The sequence below is a fragment of the Symphalangus syndactylus genome, chromosome 9, assembly GCF_028878055.3.
Source record: "Symphalangus syndactylus isolate Jambi chromosome 9, NHGRI_mSymSyn1-v2.1_pri, whole genome shotgun sequence".
In the NCBI taxonomy this organism is placed as follows: domain Eukaryota; kingdom Metazoa; phylum Chordata; class Mammalia; order Primates; family Hylobatidae; genus Symphalangus; species Symphalangus syndactylus.
The window spans coordinates 16718716-16738691 of NC_072431.2; the positions used below are offsets into that span (position 1 = coordinate 16718716).

The 19976-nt window shown below is 33.7% G+C and overlaps 1 protein-coding gene across 5 annotated transcripts in view; it reads right to left on the reverse strand.

Annotated features, from left to right (window-relative positions):
• The window catches only part of MIPOL1 (mirror-image polydactyly 1), a 381774-nt gene that overhangs the window by 22754 nt on the left and 339044 nt on the right, over positions 1-19976 (reverse strand). Inside the window, exon 13 of one of the 5 annotated variants that reach the window (XM_063645930.1) lies at positions 1661-1759. The exons of 3 other annotated variants lie outside the window; for them this stretch is intronic. In XM_063645930.1, the coding sequence (XP_063502000.1) occupies positions 1723-1759 (37 nt within the window). In that variant the 3' untranslated portion in view covers positions 1661-1722. Of the gene's footprint in view, positions 1-1660; positions 1760-3684; positions 5572-19976 lie in introns of those variants that run through there. One more of the 5 variants, XM_055291491.1, reaches the window with a different exon arrangement.

Genomic DNA, 19976 nt, shown 5'->3' on the forward strand with positions numbered 1-19976 from the left:
AGTCCCAGCTACTTGGGAGGCTGAGGCAGGAGAATGGAGTAAACCCAGGAGGCAGAGCTTGCAGTGAGCCGAGATCACGCCACTGCACTTGAGCCTGGACGACAGAATGAGACTCTGTCTCAAAAAAAAAAAAAAAAAAGAAAAGAAAAAGAAGAAGTCAGTCCACTTTGCCTTTCCAAGTGACTTCTCACTGTATAATACAGCAATAATTCTAAACACAGCATAACAAATTCCTTATCAGGAATAATAGTCATTCTGTGTAACATGCATTTAGTTGATAGGTTTTGTTTGTTTAGTATTTCCAAAAAAAAGCATATATACAACTACACTGACTAGAGAGGCTTGATTATGAGAGACTAATATTTAGTCAAATTATGAAGAAATCATATTTTAAGTTATCTATCACATTTTTGGTGATTCTTCTGTCTCTATAATTTTAACAACGTTTGACATGCCATACTCTCTTAGAAATACTATGGTAAAGAAGCCATTAAGAGTATCCTCTACTTTTTCCCATTGATTCTCTCCATCATTGAGGAATATTCAATACACACCATAGAGGAACAAATTTAACTGAATGAGTTCTCCTTAATTTCAACAATTAATATGGGCACAAAACAATGTAAAATCTTCGCTGGGTATCTTTATTGTTAATTTGTCAGGTCCAACTTTTTTTATGGACAAGTAGGCTATATGCACAATCTTTTAATGTACAGTTTCAAAGTTCAGAAAGCTCTGAAAAACAAAAAGTACTTTTATAAGTTTGCTGCACTCCTGTTGCAGCAAAATCTGACCTGATTTAGGGTGACAGTTCATACATATTTCATTGCAGAAACATTCATGTGTTTGATTATAGGGTGCTTCCTGGAACAACATCCTTTTATAAAATTTGGAAAATTCTGAATTATGAAACACATATAAACCCAAGGGTTTTAAGTGAGGGATATGGATCTGATTAGGTTCTGTGTTATTCCTTTAGTAGGTGAACAATATTGTTCATGTGCCATAGCAAATTCAGTATTTTAAAATCATATTTTTGGAGGGTCTAAAATTGAAGATATTATACTTTATGGTACACTCTAAAAAGTAATCAAGACTTACAGCAACATAGCCCAAAGTGTTAATGGAATATATGGTTTTCACAATGATAAAACCTTCCTTGATTCACCGAAGTTGGAGATAGAGGTCCTTTCTAAGTGTCCCCACACTACTACACACTTCCCCTATTATGATTGCTGTTTACTGGTCAGTATCCCTTGCTAGACTGTATGCTCAGTGATGTCAGATGCTGCTGCCTTGAATTATATTTTACCAGTAATTCCCAGTGCTTGCCTCAGTGCTTGGTGCATAGCACATGCTTGATTAAAATAATAATTGAATTGGAAGGCAGAAGAAATAAGTTTCAAAGAATTCTCTAAGTACCTTCAAATAACTCAAGGTAGGACAGGAACTACTCTCATTCATCTTCTATCCTTTCATTATTTAAGGACCCCTTTTATTCTTATTTCGCCAAAATATTTTAGCAGCTGTCCATTCACTGACATTTCTATTGTGGTAATAATCATGCTCATTTTATTTCCAGTTTTTTTTTTGTAGTCTTTCATGTTAATGATTATACTTTCTTTGTCTTTTTAAAATAAGCTTCAGGCCAGGTGCGGTGGCTCACACTTGTAATCCCAGCACTTTGGGAGGCTGAGGCAGGTGGATCACGAGGTCAGGAGTTCAAGACAAGGCTGGCCAAGATGTTGAAACCCCGTCTCTACTAAAAATACAAAAAAAAATTAGCCAGGTGTGGTGGTTGTTTCCTGTAATCCCATCTACTCGGGAGGCTGAGGCAGAGAATTGCTTGAACCTGGGAGCCAGAGGTTGCAGTGAGCTGAGATTGCACCACTGCACTACAGCCTGGGTGACAGAGTGAGACTCCATCAAAAAAAGAAAGAAAAAGAAAAACTAAGATGTCAAGAAGAACATCCACCTGGATGTTTTATATACTACTGAAATTTACATATTACTGAAATTCAACCTGCTAAAGATGTCATTCCATTTCACTCTGTTCTTTCTCCAGTCTTCCAAATCTCACTAAATCGTATTCCCATTTATCAGACTGTTCAAGACAATTATCTGGGAGCTCTCCTCAGCACCCTGTATCTTTCCAGAAAGTCTACTGTCCAAATTTATCTCATCTCACTATTTCTCTCAATCTCCCCCACCCCACATCCAAGTTATCACAATTTCTCATCAGTTCTATTACTTCCTAGTGAGTCTCTCTATTTCTACTCTTGTCTCATTCCAATTATCTTCCACATAGCAGTCAGTGTTAGTCTTCTAAAAATGCAAATCAGAATATAACCCGGATTGAAATCCATCAACAACTTCCACTGCTTGTAAGATAAAGTCAAAAAATGGTAAATAACAGACGAAAACCACAATGAAAGTTAAATGGTTCTATAAGATCTGACTCTGCATACTACTCCATCCTTTTTTGCGCCAAGCAGCCATTATTTTGCTGCAAAAATCTTCCTTCAATTTCTCCAACAAGCCAAGTTATTTGCTTTGGCTTCCATACAGAAGGCTTTTTCTCCTGGCTAATTCCTATTTATACTTCTGGTCTCAGCTTAGAGAAACACCTCTTCCCTTACCACAAATCTAAATCTGCCTGTTATACTTTCCTAGCATTCCTAGGAATTTTTCCTCATCTTATTAAACTAAGTTATAATTATATACTTATGTGTATGAATATTTTAATATGCCTCTCCTGAAAGATTTACTTTGTGAGGTCAAGGTACAGTGAGGTCAAGATACAGTTTGAGTTTGTTCATCAGTGCCTAACACAGTGCCTGGAACACAAAGAAGATGTTTTAAAAAAATCTGTTGAATTAGGACATGAATACAATTGATCAACATCTAACTATTATAATTATGAAATAGAAAAATATTTAAATCATGACCTGTTTTGAATGTGCAACAATCTTTTTTCTTTTATCCATTAGGAATTTTTCTTTTTCATCTTTTTTATTTGGAATGAAATAGATTTGTATTTGAGATCTGGAAAAAAACTCTAATATTTATATTTGACTTAGCTATTATAACTCATCTATTTACTTCCTGGGATATCTGTAATGATTTGTGTTTAAATTTTCACTTTACAATAACTAATTAGGACACCTAGATCACCACTGAAAAATACAAACAACCACTTCCAGTAGTCAAAAGGGGATATTTTTAAATGGACAAAATCTATCATAAAACAGTATCAATGCTAAGTTTTATCATAGAAGTATGGACTCATTAAATAATTAGGCAGACAGACAGGCTAGCTATTATACTTAGAACTTGACCCAAATTCTAATGAGTAATGAAACTTGTTCATTAAGCAGAAACTTAAAAAAAATAAGCAAGGTGACATGACTGTTAACATAAATCTTTGATGCACTGATCTGATTCCTTTCTAAAGACATTTACTTAAAGTTTATTGTGTTTAAATTGTTACTTAAACATTTTAAAGTTCTTTATATTTATTTTCATATGATATAGAAAATGTATGAAACCAATATAAAATTCAATTACTAAGGATAAAAATTGTATTAATGGGTCCCAGTTTCACTCCCTAAGTAAGAAAATAGGATTCATATCTATTAATTTGCCACTAACATGTAGCTCTCCAGAATAACTACTTGAAATGTATTCCTAGGATACAAACATTATTATTTTACTATTCACTGGATTCATTATTCAAAAAATTATGAGCAATAGTACAATCAATTTATACTACACAATAAATGATGTATTCTATGAAAGTCAAATGTTTTCAGAGTCAATATAATCACACATACTTTTTTGGATTCATGTGTTCATTCACAGTTTGCTTTTAACTACTTCACAGAGATGGGAGTTTACACATTACAATGAGGATTTATTGATTTATCGGTTACAGAGTATAATAAGCATTCTCAGTAAACTGGAAAAGCTAGCTCTGAGGCTAGTATCATACAATAGTAAGTTGCAGAATACTTCAGAGCAAAATCAGAAGGTTGGCATAAGGGAAAGATATATGGTGTAAACTAGACTAGCAAAGACTAATATTTAGTAAGTCCACTAAAACAAACAAATTAGGTTTTTAAGTTGTACACTTTGTCCACGATGGGAAAAATATTTACTTAGTATTTTATGTTATATCGTCAACTATTCTATAAAAAACTATTAAATTTCCTTTTTTGGGAAAATGTTTTCTTATTTGAAGGCACATAAAGTAACATTTAATATTAATATGATGTAACACATATTTTTTCTAGCAAACAAGTCCTTTCAATAATGTATCTGAATTTAGCTAACTCAGATAATTTGACTTCTGCATGTATTTGTGGTGTGTTTTGTTAATAAATAATAAAAATATTTAAAAATATGTTTTTTAGTATTTTAAAATAAATACTTTTAAACAATAAAATGTGTTAAATTGATGAGAGTAAAAGGGTTGACCAAAAACTACACAATGAAATTCTCTAAAGCATCATGTAAAGTTTTCTAATTTAAAAATGTAAAGATCATGTAGCCAAAGGTGGTAATGTTCTCTGTTCTGTTTTATTTTTGAAGCCAAAGAATATATATATATATATATATATATATATTTTTTTTTTTTTTTTTCTTCAGATAAAGTCTTGATCTGTCGCCCAGGCTGGAATGCAGTGGCATGATCTCGGCTCACTCCAACCTCTGCCTTCCGGGTTCAAGCAACTAAGAATAAAATTTTTATTAAACTTTTTTTACTTTTTAAAATGGAATAGTTTGAGGACTTCTGAGAGTCTACAAATGAGCAAAGTGGAGTACTGGAAGAGATCCGCAGAGCAGTTCATGACTCAATCAGCTGACTGAGTTGTTTATCATTCAGCTGAACAGAACTGGCCAACATGTTGTTTTAGAGCACAATTTTTTTCTTTGGTAGTTGTAATTTGTTTAATTTCCATCCCTAATAGGCCATTGAAGAAGTAAAGCAAGCAGAAAGTATATGGATGTTGAAATACAAATTAATGAGGAGCATAAAAATAAATCTGTAAATTCACCTCAGGATTCTCTTCACGAGATCTATAAATTGTGTTCATTTGATCACACGACTCACATTACCTATTATGTAGCTGCTTCTTAAAAAATGAAGTTAAAGAGAGAACAAATTGGAATAATAATATTCAATTTAGTTTTTCATATACTGGCATAAAGGCCAAAACACCCACAATGTGCTATTTGTGAAAATATTCTAGAAAATACAGGCTCTATTGTTTTATTTTAAAAGTAAAATGTGGCTGGGCGCAGTGACTCACACCTATAATCCCAGCACTTTGGGAGACCGAGGTGGGTGGATCACCTGAGGTCAGGAGTTCAAGACCAGCCAGGCCAACATGGTGAAACCTCGTCTCTACTAAAAATACAAAAATTAGCCAGGTGTGGTGGCGGGTGTCTGTAATCCCAGCTACTCTGAAGGCTGAGGCAGGAGAATCACTTGAACCTGGGAGGTGGAGGTTGCAGTGAGCCGAGATCTTGCCATTGCATTTCAGCCTGGGTGACAGAGCGAGACTCCGTCTTAAAAAAAACAAAAAAGTAAAATGTTAAGAATTCCAAATATCATCTCACAAGCAGTTATTTAATGTCATAATATGTTATTAAATTTTAATCTACTTTCTTATTTATATTCAGTCCCTAAACCCAACTTAATATTTCATTATAAAATTTAACAAATTGTGATTTTTCTTATATAGCTGAAGTCAAACATCATGTGATGTTACATATTATAAGTATTAAAGATTGTGTTAAATAAAAGTTATAAAACAATCAATGTAAATTAACTTCTTTATCTTATATCAATGCAAAAAAAGATGTTTAAAACACTTCCTAGAGAATATATATTGAAGAGATTCAAGAGGCAAGAAAGGTTCAGAAATGTTGCTTTAACATTGCTAAGGGTTTTGATCATTTTAAACCCAGAAAAGTTTCAATTAATGATGGAGAAAGTGAGTCACTGATTTTTAGACTGCCAATGAAATGCAGCAAGCTAGAATAACTGGTTAGTTTTATTAAGGTATCTTATTAAGATGGCTTATTAAGCTACTCACTGTTGTTTTCACAGGGCTTTAGGCAGATACTAAACTTTAAAATGTAGGATTCGTTCCTTCCTAACTTTCATAAAAGTCATATATAATTAGCACTGAATGAAATTTTCTAATGTCAACATTTCAAATTTTGATTAACAGGGAATACAAATCAACCTTACTCAAGTTTAATTCAAAAGACAGGCAACATCCTTTGGGAGACTACTAGAGATAATATATCAATGCAACTTCAAATTTTAGACTAAGCCATGGGCCTACAAAGTAAAAGTAATATTCAACTTATTAAGCTGGCATCATCACAGTCATTTTCCCTACCTGATTTAACTATGGTTCATAAAAACCATATATTCTCATATTTAGATCAACATTTAAGGTCTAGAAGGCAATCAGGCCCCTGTTGATAGATATGATGATTGATCTACATAGAGTATAAAAGACGATTGAAATAAAGATAAAGTAACAGTTGATAAAAGTGGTACAGGTTCGAAACATGAATTGAGATATAGAAATTTAGACAGTGGTAAGGTTTATGGACACCATATAATTAAAAACCTGGCCAAATTCTGCAAGGTGGAAGAACCACAATTGTTCAAGTCTACGATATCACTATCATTTCTAAACATAAAATACCATTCAATAGAAATCATACAAGTCAGGATAACTTAGCAAGTTATCATTATCATTATTACTATTTTTAAAGAGAATAAACTAGGAGTGTCTTTTGTTCCCCTGTAACAGTCTTTTTTTTCCCCTGTAACAGTGTCTTTTTCATCTTTTATAGCGTATTCAAGGCTAGAACTAGAGTGAGGTGAATAAGGCACTCATCTCAGGTTAAAATTTAAAAGGATGTAAAAAAAAGTAATCAAGATGGGTAATATGTTAATAAAAATAGTTTTAAAATCACAAGACAAAAACTTCATGAGAAAAATACCAAAATTTTAAACAAGGAAAGGATCAGTACCTAGTCTAACACTGACAGTCTCTAAAGCAAAACTTCTTTACACTGTAGATTCTTTAAAAGATGAATTCTGATAAAGGGTTGAGTGGTTTAGGTATATCTGCCATCACTTACATAAGCACAGAATACATGAGTGAGAAAAATACCCAAAGTAAATTTTAATAATAAATCCCTAAATATTGTTCTAAGGCAGTTGCTATTCTAAATCCCTGTCTAAACCCACCCTGATTTCTAAGCTCTAAACTCTTTGATTATACTAAGTAAGCTCTCACAAACTATTGAGACTGATTGATTCTAGTACCAAGGTTGCTTCTTTTAACTAATTTTATAGCTGATTCATGGTCTTTGCTTGAATTAATTACACTTGAAGTAACAAGGTACTGATTTTCTAATTGTATCATTGTCTCTACATTTATTAACTGACATTATTCTGTACGAAAGGCTGTTTCCTATTTATCCTTCATCTCTTGTTTTTGAGTATGTTTGTAGACTCTAAGATGTAAAAGTTCAATATTTTGTAATCAAATAGAGTTTATTTTTTGATTCACAAATCATCCCAAATTTGGTCAGTGGGAACCTTTCCACGCTGGCTTATGTGTCCTTTCTATATACCCCCATTAAATCTTTGAGCATTTGCTTGTTTCTTGGCATAAAAAGACATTCCAGACTACTCTGTATTTTCCCTGACCCAGACGTAGAAGCTTGGTACTTTTTAATGGGAAATGGTACTTAGAAACTAAAATCTGGATGCTAGATGTGTGTATGGCTTTTAAGCACTTTTCAATGGACAGAGCTAAGAAAAATATGTATATATTTAAAATCATGCCAGGCATGGTGGCTCATGCCTGTAATCCCAGCATTTTCGGAGGCCAAAGTAAACGGAACACTTGAAGCCAGGAGTTCAAGGCCAGCCTGGCCAACATGGCAAAAACCCATCTCTACTAAAAATACAAAAATGAACTGGGTGTGTTGATGTGTGCCTGTTATCCCAGCTACTCAGAAGGCTGAGGCGGAAGAATCACTTGAACCCGGGAGGTGGAAGTTGCGGTGAGCCGAGATCCCACCACTGCACTCCAGAGTAAGACTGTCTCAAAAAAACTAATAAATAAAATAAAATCATGACATTCATTTTGATATTTCTAATTCAAATTTAACATTACCGTTTCTATTTCCTAATTCCATTTATTTTATGGTGGAAATCTTGGTTCCTAATAACATTTATTTCTTTATTTGCTCAATCCAACAATATACATAAAATCATTTCAAAATGTTAATACCAGTAGGACTAATAACTGTTAACATAGTGAGTAAACTTTAAAATTTCTTTGCATGTATTTCTGTTCTTAGAATATATGCCACTAAGGATGTAGAGTCAAAGTATGATGATCAAAAGATACTTTTCTGTATCTTATCAATCTGCTATACAGTTAGGTATGTTTATTTCTATTTATAGTCACTTTTAGGGCTTTCTTTTTATCTTTTTAATTTGATTTCAATTTCTAAATATATAAAAGATTTACATGGCTCAAAAGTCAAAACTATACAAAAGGGCATACTCAGAAAAGTTGCACTCCCATCCTTGCCTGTATCTCTTTCCCATATACCTCCAAAGGTAATCATTTTAGTTTCTGGCTGATCTTTCCTGTTCCTTTTATTCTTATTTCTCACACAAAAGGAAGTATATGAGAAGCACTTGATTTTTTTTCAGTTAGCAATCTGTCCTGGAAATCACTCAATATCAGTTTATAGATATCGTCCTTATTCTTTTTTACAGCTGCATTGTATTACACTATGTGCATGTACCATCATTTTTTTTTTTTTTTTTTTTTTTTTTTTTTTTTTTTTTTTGAGACAGAGTCTCGCTCTGTCACCCAGGCTGGAGTGCAGTGGCGCAATCTCGGCTCAGTGCAAGCTCAGCCTCCCGGGTTCACGCCATTCTCCTGCCTCAGCCTCTCCGAGTAGCTGGGACGACAGGCGCCCGCAACCACGCCCGCATGTACTGTCATTTAACTACTTTCCTGTTTGGGTTATTTTTATTTGCTATTAAAAACAATACTGTAATTCTTATGTTGCTTCATACGCATGGAGGTTTATATTCAGGATAGAGTCCTAGAAGTGATTCTTCCTTCGTCAAAGGGCAAATGCATATGTACTATTGTTAGACATTGCCAAATTCTCCTCCATAGGGGTTTTACCATTTCACATTCTCACCAGTAATGTATAAGAATGCACAGAACCCTCTTTACTTCCAGTTTCAAGATCTATGTAAAGAATCCCTTTCAAAAGTTACATGGTTCTTATATAGTTTCTGAGGCTACAATATAATTTTTCTCCCCTTCTGTTTCCAAACGGGTGATCATAATGTTTTAATTAAAAATATATAAGTTGAAGATATTAAACTACTTATGTTTACAGAGCACATTATGCTTTTCAAAGCACTTTTATGCACATGCATTTCATCTGATCCTTATAACCATGTTTTGAACTAGATTAGAGCAAGTATATCTTCCAGATGAGAACACTGAGAGCAAATTTAATGATTTGTACATACCTAGTTACTGACAGTTGAGGGTCCTGTTAGTTCACTAATATTTTTACTAGATACTAAGTTGCCTCCCCTTTAACTTTGAATTTTAGTGTCTTAATTTTCTATGTTAGTGTAACTTTCTAGATAAAAGTATTAGAAATGCAGACCTAATAATTATATTTACCTCATAAATGGCAGAAACAAGAAAGCTACTATTGAGTTATTTGAGCTTGTATTTTAAGTTTATTTTGGACAATAAAGCTTCATTTGTTTGGTTTAGCTTAAATATTTTATGAACTACAAAGTGCTAAACAAGTATAATATAGTTTATTCTAAAAAAATACAGCATATTTCAATTTAAAGAAAGACTTAGTAATGTAAAATGACAGCTTAAACACAATGAATTATCTTTTAATACATAAGCAATTGCTGTACATTTCCAAAGTCACAGCAAATAAAGTAAAAAGCAGCCAAAATGTAATTTCAAGACTGAATTAAAGTTCAAAGTCTTCCTTTGTACTAAACAATGTCTCCTTGCATTCTGTGAAAAGGTGAGAGAAAAAGTTCTATTCTGAGAATAAAATGTTTGAACTAAATTTTAATTAGACTGATTCATCCTTGAGAATGGCAACATATATTTATCCTATCAAGTATACTTCAATAAAATATTAAAGAATGACATTAACAAATATAAACTGAGAGTCCTCAAATCAGAAGAAATGAAATCACTGAGCATAAATATAAACTCTAATTTTGGCCTCTTTTTCATAATGTAAACTGTACTCCATAAAACACAATCTGTATGTTAAAGATGTCATTTATTTTTGAGGTTGAAAAATAACAAAAAGACTTTAGACCCACATATAAAAGGTACTTTTTTTATCCTTTTCTGAGACACTGACCTGTATACTCATTTAAAAATGAACACCACATCTTTACGTTATTAAATCTTTGTTTTGATCTATTAGTATTCACCAAAGTGCCATTTTATAAAACCCCACACTGAATAGACAAGGCTGGAGGTGACCATCTGCAGCTTTAGAGTCTGCGTTTGAATTGATGAAAAGAGCTTTGTGTTTTCATTGCCAAGTTTGATTCTTCCAGTCATTAGGCATTCCCCTCAGATCGCATCAATGAAGCCGGACTCTCTTACACCCACGTGTTAAATTCTCTTCTCCTCATGGTTTCCTTTACCAGCTCTACTCAAGAATGACTACTGGGTCTTAGCCACATTCTTCTCACAGCTGTGTTAAAAAAGAGCATCAGAAAGTCTTCCTAAAACCCATATGTGTATCTGATCAGTTCTCTGTCTTAGGGTCACCTCACATTGTGGTGTGATTATACAGAGATTCATTCTTGTTCTTGAACTGTGCTACTCCCATCATTCTGGGAAAGATTTAGGCCCTCTGAGAGTCAGCACTAGAGAATTTCTTGAACGTTATGTGAAATACACATAACTTAGCTAAGAAGGCAGATTAGTTTAACTTAAGATTAAGATCTTTCAAGATACTAAAAATGTTTTATGTTATTTTTACCATTATATAGCTTGTTATATGGCACACGGTAACAGAAAGAGATATAACATATGCTTTTACATATACACAGGATAGTGTTGCATGAGGCAAAGGAAAAACTAAAAAGATGATGACATTCCAAGAACCATTAGTTTGTATTGTATAAATGCCAAAGCAACTAAAAAAATTAAAATTAGTTTAGTAGGTTCAAAATATCATTTACATGGAATTTGTAGAATCTTTTTTTTTCACTTTTGCTGTCTTCCTATAGAAAGACCTGCTAAAGTAGTCTACAATAGTATAACTTACTTTTTTTCATTATATTTAGGTTAAGAAGTGAAAAGTTCCTCTGTTGAGTTGTTCAAGAATGTATAACACTGAAGGAAGAAAGAAGATATGCTTCAGCTGTAACTATATTCAGTATTGTTTTGGAAAGTTTTTTCTCCTTAAATGTAAATGATCAAGAATAAAGTTAATCTATGGACAATGTTTATGATTTCACCATCAGACAAAGTTACATTGAAACAAGCAAAGGATTCTTCATTCTGTAAATTTACCAAGGGGCAAATATGGACATCGGCAAATCCCTGACCCAGTAGGGACAAATAACCAATTACGGAATCTTAGAATCCAAGTGAAATTTGTATTTCTACATGCTCTTGGGTTCAACTGAGTTTCTCCCAATTATATTTTGGGAATAAAATCTATAACTAGTATACCTATGTGTCTATTTAGGATAGCTGCACAACTGCGAAATCAGATTTTAGATGAGTATACCTGACCAACATGGAGAAACCCCATCTCTACTAAAAATACAAAATTAGCCAGGCATGGTAGCACATGCCTGTAATCCCAGCTGCTGGGGAGGCTGACGCAGGAGAATCGCTTGAACCTGGGAGGCAGAGGTTGCTGTGAGCCAAGATTGCACCATTGCACTCCAGCCTGGGCAACATGAGCGAAACTCCATCTCAAAAAAAAAAAAAAAGTGTATATTTTCTATATTAACCAGTGGATACATTATATCTAATCTGTGTGTTTAATAATGGAGACAACAAACGGGAAAGTTTTGAGTGAGTTATATAAAGTATCAAGTTAAATGATATGTTACATCAAGTCTAACGAGATCGAGCAATGTCTTTGCAAGAATGACTAAAACTTCTAAAAATCTAACTTGTACAGTACCTTTCTTTTCACCTTTACTATAAAAATATTTTAAAGTACACTAACAATTAGTGTCATTTAGTAACCTTTTCCTAGAGAATTCAAATCACTTTATACATCTTATTTTTATCAATTCTTCAATGAATCTCAGGTAAGGTAGTTGAGTACTCCTAACTTCACAGAAGTACCCAGGAGCTATGTAGCCTGTCAAGTGATAAAAAATTAGAAAGCTTTTGACTGCAGCTAAGAATAGAAGCAAGGAAAAGTGTACTTGTTAGATCATATATGTCTCTAAGGAACTTATATTTCATATAAAATAGTTATGCGAAAATCACATGTATGTGTCTCTACGGTATAAAAAATGTGGTATTTTTCCCTATCAAATTTTAGTTAAAATGTACATGATCATCGTAAGTGGATTCTATAATTTCCCTAAAATAATAAAAATTTTGGTCTTTTACTTTTAAAATCACTGTAGTACTGGCATTAATAAAAACCAAAACCCAAAACTCTTGTATTTTATTTAAACTGAAACAGTATGGATATCTCATATTTAGTCTTTTGTTCTTTTCCCTCCATTCCTCTCTATTGTGTTCGTCTGAAACATGTTTTATCTATCTGAGTATGCAGAAACATATAGTAGCTCAACTCTAGTTCTAATCACTGGAAGACAGCCTCTGAAATGAAGAAGTACATTTAATGCAAAAAGCCATGTTGTAATTTAAAATTTTGATTCCTACTTTTATGCTCATTTTCATTCACTCCATAAGGTTAGTTACAAAAAGGGTCTATCTTATTAGGGAAAATACAGAGTCTAGGTTTAAAGAGCCCTTTTTCTTCTTTAGCCTGGATCCTTCACTTTGCACTCCATTGGAATTCTTATATTCTGGGTTAGGCGCCAATCCTAATAATCCTACATTAATCCTTCCCTGGCACAAAGGAGTTAGCCAGATAATTAAAACTATGTTTCTTCTTCATACCAACATGAGACATTCCCCATAGTTAAGATATAAGCCCAAATTCTTTAGTTTTTATAAATAAAAGAATATAATTATGTATTTGTCAAACAGTGTAGGTATATCTATGTGTATAATAAAATCAGCTCTAAAGAAACCTACTTTATATATAGATGGATGGGAAAGGTGATCCACTCTACAAGCATATAATGGAATTGGCGATAATTTTAATGAAATGCTTGTTTAACAGAGTATGAGATGACATATTTCACAAGTTAAATATGTAATCAGATAATTTAACTTTTATGATTCACAAATTCAGAATATTAAATTCTTTAAAAGCATATCACATGTCAAAGAATAAAAATTAACCATGTTTAGATGTTGTACATCTTATGATGACTGTTTAGGAGCCATCTGAGTCCATCTTCCATATATAGATGATAATAAAGCTATCTCTAATTAGATTTAGAAGGTGCCTTCCAAAGCTAATTAGGGAGGGCATTTGTTGATAAACTATTACAAATAACTATTCAACTTATTACTTGCTGAAGTACATATATTTCACAGCTTTTAAATTTCAAACACAAGAAAATATTTTAAGGAGCAATTTCTGGAAGTTTTAGGTCTCCTCCCACTTATTAATAGTACTAATAAATCAAAGCTAACTTTCAACATTATATAAAATATTGATTTATACCTTCTGCTGAGTTGAGGAATTATGAAACTTATTCTTTGATTCAATCAACAAGTACTTATATTGTTTGGATATGTCTAATTTTGCCTTGACACTTACAGTCCAACAAAGAATTTATAGGAAAAATATCACAGGTAAAGTTGACAAGAACTAGAATAATTTTAATGAAAAGACAGTGAAATTATAAAAAAAATTCACTGAGGCCTTTAATTTTTTAGCATAATTATTTTTCATTATGGTTAAAATCGGATTCTGGAGCCAGCAACAAAAGTAAAAAATCTAGTAAAATCTATTGATGAAATAGCAGGCTTTTTTTCTTTTTTCAACTGAGAAACTTTAGAAATGCTCTGCTCCTCTTCCCAGCACCCACAGTCATCTATCCTGTTTTATAATTCAACCTGCAAACAGATTAAGCAGCTGAGTTTGTGGAAAGTATGTTTGCTCTATGCTAAGAACCCTTGTGTGACACTATGGTGACTCCCCTGACACTTCGAAGAGAACTACAGACGGTTCTTACTTGTCAGCAGGAAAACCAGGCTGAGAATTCACAATTTCTTTGTAACACCAATTTCTTTACAGAAATCAGTATTTGGTCAAAATGCAGAGAAGACTTTAAACAGCTGTGTGTGTGTGTGTGTGTGTGTGTGTGTGTGTGTGTGTTTGGTCAATACTGCTCAAAAGACATAGAGTGCCCTATATTTCAAAAGACAATCTACAACTTAAGAAAACCTATAAATTTCTCTGATGGCCAGTGATGAGGAGCATTTCTTCATGTGTTTTTTGGCTGCATAAATGTCTTCTTTTGAGAAGTGTCTGCTCATGTCCTCTGCCCACTTTTTGATGGGGTTGTTTGTTTTTTTCTTGTAAATTTGTTTGAGTTCATTGTAGATTCTGGATATTAGCCCTTTGTCAGATGAGTAGGTTGCAAAAATTTTCTCCCATTGTGTAGGTTGCCTGTTCACTCTGATGATAGTTTCTTTTGCTGTGCAGAAGCTCTTTAGTTTAATGAGATCCCATTTGTCGATTTTGGCTTTTGTTGCCATTGCTTTTGGTGTTTTAGACATGAAGTCCTTGCCCACGCCTATGTCCTGAATGGTATTGCCTAGGTTTTCTTGTAGGATTTTAATGGTTTTAGGTCTAACATATAAGTCTTTAATCCATCTTGAATTAATTTTTGTATAAGGTGTAAGGAAGGGATCCAGTTGCAGCTTTCTACATATGGCTAGCCAGTTTTCCCAGCACCATTTATTAAATAGGGAATCCTTTCCCTATTTCTTGTTTTTGTCAGGTTTGTCAAAGATCAGATAGTTGTAGCTATGCGGCATCATTTCTGAGGGCTCTGTTCTGTCACACCAGTTAGAATGGCCATCATTAAAAAATCAGGAAACAACAGGTGCTGGAGAGGATGTGCAGAAATAGGAACACTTCTACACTGTTGGTGGGACTAGTTCAACCATTGTGGAAGTCAGTGTGGCGATTCCTCAGGGATCTAGAACTAGAAATACCATTTGACCCAGCCATCCCATTACTGGGTATATACCCAAAGGACTATAAATCATGCTGCTATAAAGACACATGCACACGTATGTTTATTGCGGCACTATTCACAATAGCAAAGAGTTGGAACCAACCCAAATGTCCAACAACGATAGACTGGATTAAGAAAATGTGGCACATATACACCATGGAATACTATGCAGCCATAAAAAATGATGAGTTCGTGTCCTTTGTAGGGACATGGATGAAACTGGAAAACATCATTCTCAGTAAACTATCGCAAGGACAAAAAACGAAACACCGCATGTTCTCACTCATAGGTGGGAATTGAACAATGAGAACTCATGGACACAGGAAGGGGAACATCACGCTCCGGGGACTGTTGTGGGGTGGGGGGAGGGGGGAGGGACAGCATTAGAAGATACACCTAATGCTAAATGACGAATTAATGGGTGCAGGAAATCAACATGGCACATGGATACATATGTAACAAACCTGCACATTGTGCACATGTACCCTAAAACCCTAAAGTATAATAAAAAAAAAATAAAAAAAAAAAAAAAAAAGAAAACCTATAAATTGAAATGTTTTAACCTGATCTTTGATGTTATGTTATAAAAATTTAAGATGAGCAGGACTCCTGTAAATTTTAAATAATGGATTTTTTCTTTTTAGAAAATTATGGAAAGCATGAAAGTTCTTGAGTTGATACATATGTTCTTACAAATCTGTTTAAAAGTTTACAGTTTTTTCTATATCTTTGTCTCATCTATTCATTATATAGTTACAGTATGTAAGTCTTTATATAGTTTATGAGGGAATTTGAATCATATCACTGTAAATCTGGCCCACAGTAAAAATGACATATGACAAAAGTTATTTCAGTGTAAAACCCAGATCTTTGAGAGTTCTAACCTTACAAGCCTGGTTGTAATTACTTTTACTTTAAGTAACTATGTGGAGCTTAGGTATGCTAAGTATAGCAAAATGTATTTTTAAAAGTCCTTTGGAACTTGTTCCAGGCCACAAGAAGCAAGCATACTTGTAGATGGAAATGAAACTATAGCATAAAGAATCACAAAGTTTTAAATCTCTCATGAATAATAAAAAAATCTTTTAATGGATTGATGTGTCAGTTTTCTCTTTAATAAATGGGGATTAGGGATAGTCTTTGACAAAACTATTAAGAGAAGTATTTCCTACCAAGTTCCTGTGCTCTTAGCTGCTCTTTAGTTCCCTTTACCTCGACATAACCCCTCTGTCCAAAACCAAGCACATTCGGTACCAGGAAAAGAGCAATCAAAAAGCTAAATCACAATGTGCTATTCATCCACAAACATACACATTTTTCAATAAAAGTACATAAAGAAAAGAGAATGAATTTCCACTGATAAAAGATTAGGCTTTATGACAGGTGGGCCAAGAAGATATTTTTTTGGTGATGAGGTATGGCATGCACTGACTTATTCCTTGTAAGTGATGATATGCCTATACTGGCTAGCTTATGGATGGTAATCCTGTACAACTTGTCTTCCTAGGAATATTCCTATAGGCTGAAATATTTCAGAAAATATTAAAAATTTTTATGACTCTGAAAGAAAATAAATTTAAAATTCTATGAATAGCAATAGTAGATAGTCTCTACTATTACCAAAGATTTCAGGTCTTCTAAATGTAATTAAATTTGATGGAAGCGCATAGTTAAAATCTGATCAACAGGAAATAAGCACTGCCAGCTCCTCGGAGAGTGAAAGGTGTGGTGGTGGCAGTGAGGGGAGGGAGGGGAGGACCAGCCATAGAAGTCATGCTTTTCTATGAAACTAGTAAACTCTGGGCTCTGGGTTGGGAGAAAAAGTATTTGTTATGGGCCTAAAGCAGAGGGGATTATATCTGAAATTTTCCTGTGTATCTCTAACTTGACCTGCTTTTACTTTATTCTGTTATTCTCTCAAACTATTAAATTGTTATAGTTGATTTGTTCATCGATTTATAGAGTACTTACTTTACAGCAGGTATCTGCATGAGTTTTTAGAAGAGATAGGGAAACAAAGATGAATGGAACACAGTCAATGTCTTAGGAAATCTGGAAGACAGTGCAGTAGGTAGAAAATAGATATAAAAAAATGTACCACCTATGCCTGGTGCAGTGTCTCACACCTGTAATCCCAGTACTTTGGGAGGCTGAGGCGGGCAGATTGCTCCAGCCTAGGAGTTTGAGATCAGCCTTGGCAACATGATGAAACCTCATCTCTACCAAAAACAAAACAAAACAAAAAAAACACCAAAAATATTGGCCAGGCATGGTGACACATGCCTGTAGTCCCAGCTCCTGGGCAGGCTGAGGCTGCAGTGAGCCATGATTGTGCCACTGTACTCCAGTCTGGGCAACACAGCAAGACCCTGTCTCATAAAAACCCCCAAAAGCAAAACAAAACTATATATATACACACACACGTATATATATGTGTATATATATAAACCACATATATACACAGAGTCTATATCTATGTCTATATACATGTAGTTTATGGATGTGTGTATTTATAAGCTTTATATATAGACATATGTATAGTTTATATATGTATGTATACATACATATAGTCTATATGTATATAGACTATACAAAGATGAATAGACTATATAGACTACATGTGTATATATACATATATAAACTATATATGTGTGTATATAAACTATGCAGGCATGCATATATATATATAGTTTTCAGGTTGAATTATAAAACATGATCAATGACTGTGGGTGCTAGGAAGAGAAACAGAGCACTTCTACAGTTTCTCAATTTTAAAAATGCCTACATATATGTACATATACATAGTTTACATATGTATATACACATACATATATACTTTATACATAAGTTTACAGATATACATACATGTATATACACACAAACATACATGTATATGTGTATCACATGTGCATGTGATACATACATGTATAAACGTATATAAACATGATACATACATATCAAATATAAGTATATATACATATGTACATGCACATATATAAACAATATATGTATATATACATATATAAACTATAATGTGTATGTATATATGTATCTGTACTATATATGTACATATATATAGGCTTTTTCTAAAATTGAGAAACTGTAGAAACGTACTCTGTTCCTCTTCCCAGCACCCAGAGTCATCTATCCTGTTCTATAATTCATCCTGCAAACAGATTAAACAGCTGAGTTTGTAGGAAGTATGTTTGCTCTATGCTAAGAACCCTGTGTGACATTATGGTGACTCCCCTGACACTTCAAAGAGTGATATATACATACCACTCTTTGAGTCTGTGTGTGTGTGTGTGTGTATATTATATATATATATAAAATACACAAACACAAACATACATACATATATTATATATAAAACTCTCAGAATTGTCAGGGGAGTCACTATACACACACACACACACACACACACACACACACTAGATCCTAGATGATTAGTAAAGGTACAGATTAAATACTATGAAAACATTAAAGACAGAGAAAATAAAGAAATAATTAACTGGAAGAAGCCAGTAAAGGCTTTATTGTAGAGGTGACATTTGGGCTGGACTTTAGGAAGTAACAAAAATTTGGCCAGGCAACAATAAGGGAGAACTACATTCTAAGAAGAAGAAATAGCCGTGCAAAGATGTTGTGGTATGTGTTGTGGGAGAAAATGATACTAGAACAATGGGAGAAGGCAAGTGATAGGCCTCATATGCCATGTTAAATCATTTAACTTGTAGGGAATGAAGGGACCCTGAAAATTTTTAAACAGAGAAATAATATGATACAAATTACATTTTAGAAAGGTTAATTGGTGGCAGTAAGGAGGATAAATTTGAAAGACTCAACGCAGGTCAGCTAGTTTTATGATTATTCCAACAGTCTAGATGAGTGATGATGAGTGTCTGAATGAATGCAATTACCAAGAGAGGATGAGGTAGAGGGAATCAGGAGATATTTAGGCAGCAGGCAAAACGAAGATTCATGACAAAGTGAACGTGAAAGGCAAAAAAAAAGAGTGAGGAAACAAGGACAGCGTGGAAGTTGCTGAAGTCCATTAATTGAGGCAGGAAATACAGGAGAATGGGCAGGACTTTACTTTGAGGGAAGTGAAGAGGAAAGAGTTTTGGAAACATGAGACTGGATCTCAGGGGACAGGTGAGTACCAAGATAAGTATTTGGAAGTTATTTGGCTAATAAGTAGTAGTTGAAGCTTAAGAAAGTAGGTGACATTCCCGGGAATTGTGTAGAGGTAGAAGAAAAATAAAATCTTTAAGCAACCATTATGTTCAGATAGCTGGGAGATGTAATCCCTGAAATAAATGGAGTAGGAACAGTCAGAGAAGTCATAAAGGTAGAAAAAAATGGTGCTACAGAATGTAAGAAAACAAAAGCCTTCAGGAAGGAATGATGAACAGTGCTAAATGATGAGAGTTCAAGTAGGATAAATATTCTAAAAGTTGACTGCATTTGTGATCGGATGCTTGCTAACCTTAAAAAAAATGCTAAAATAACATTATGTGAGCAGAGGAACCAATAT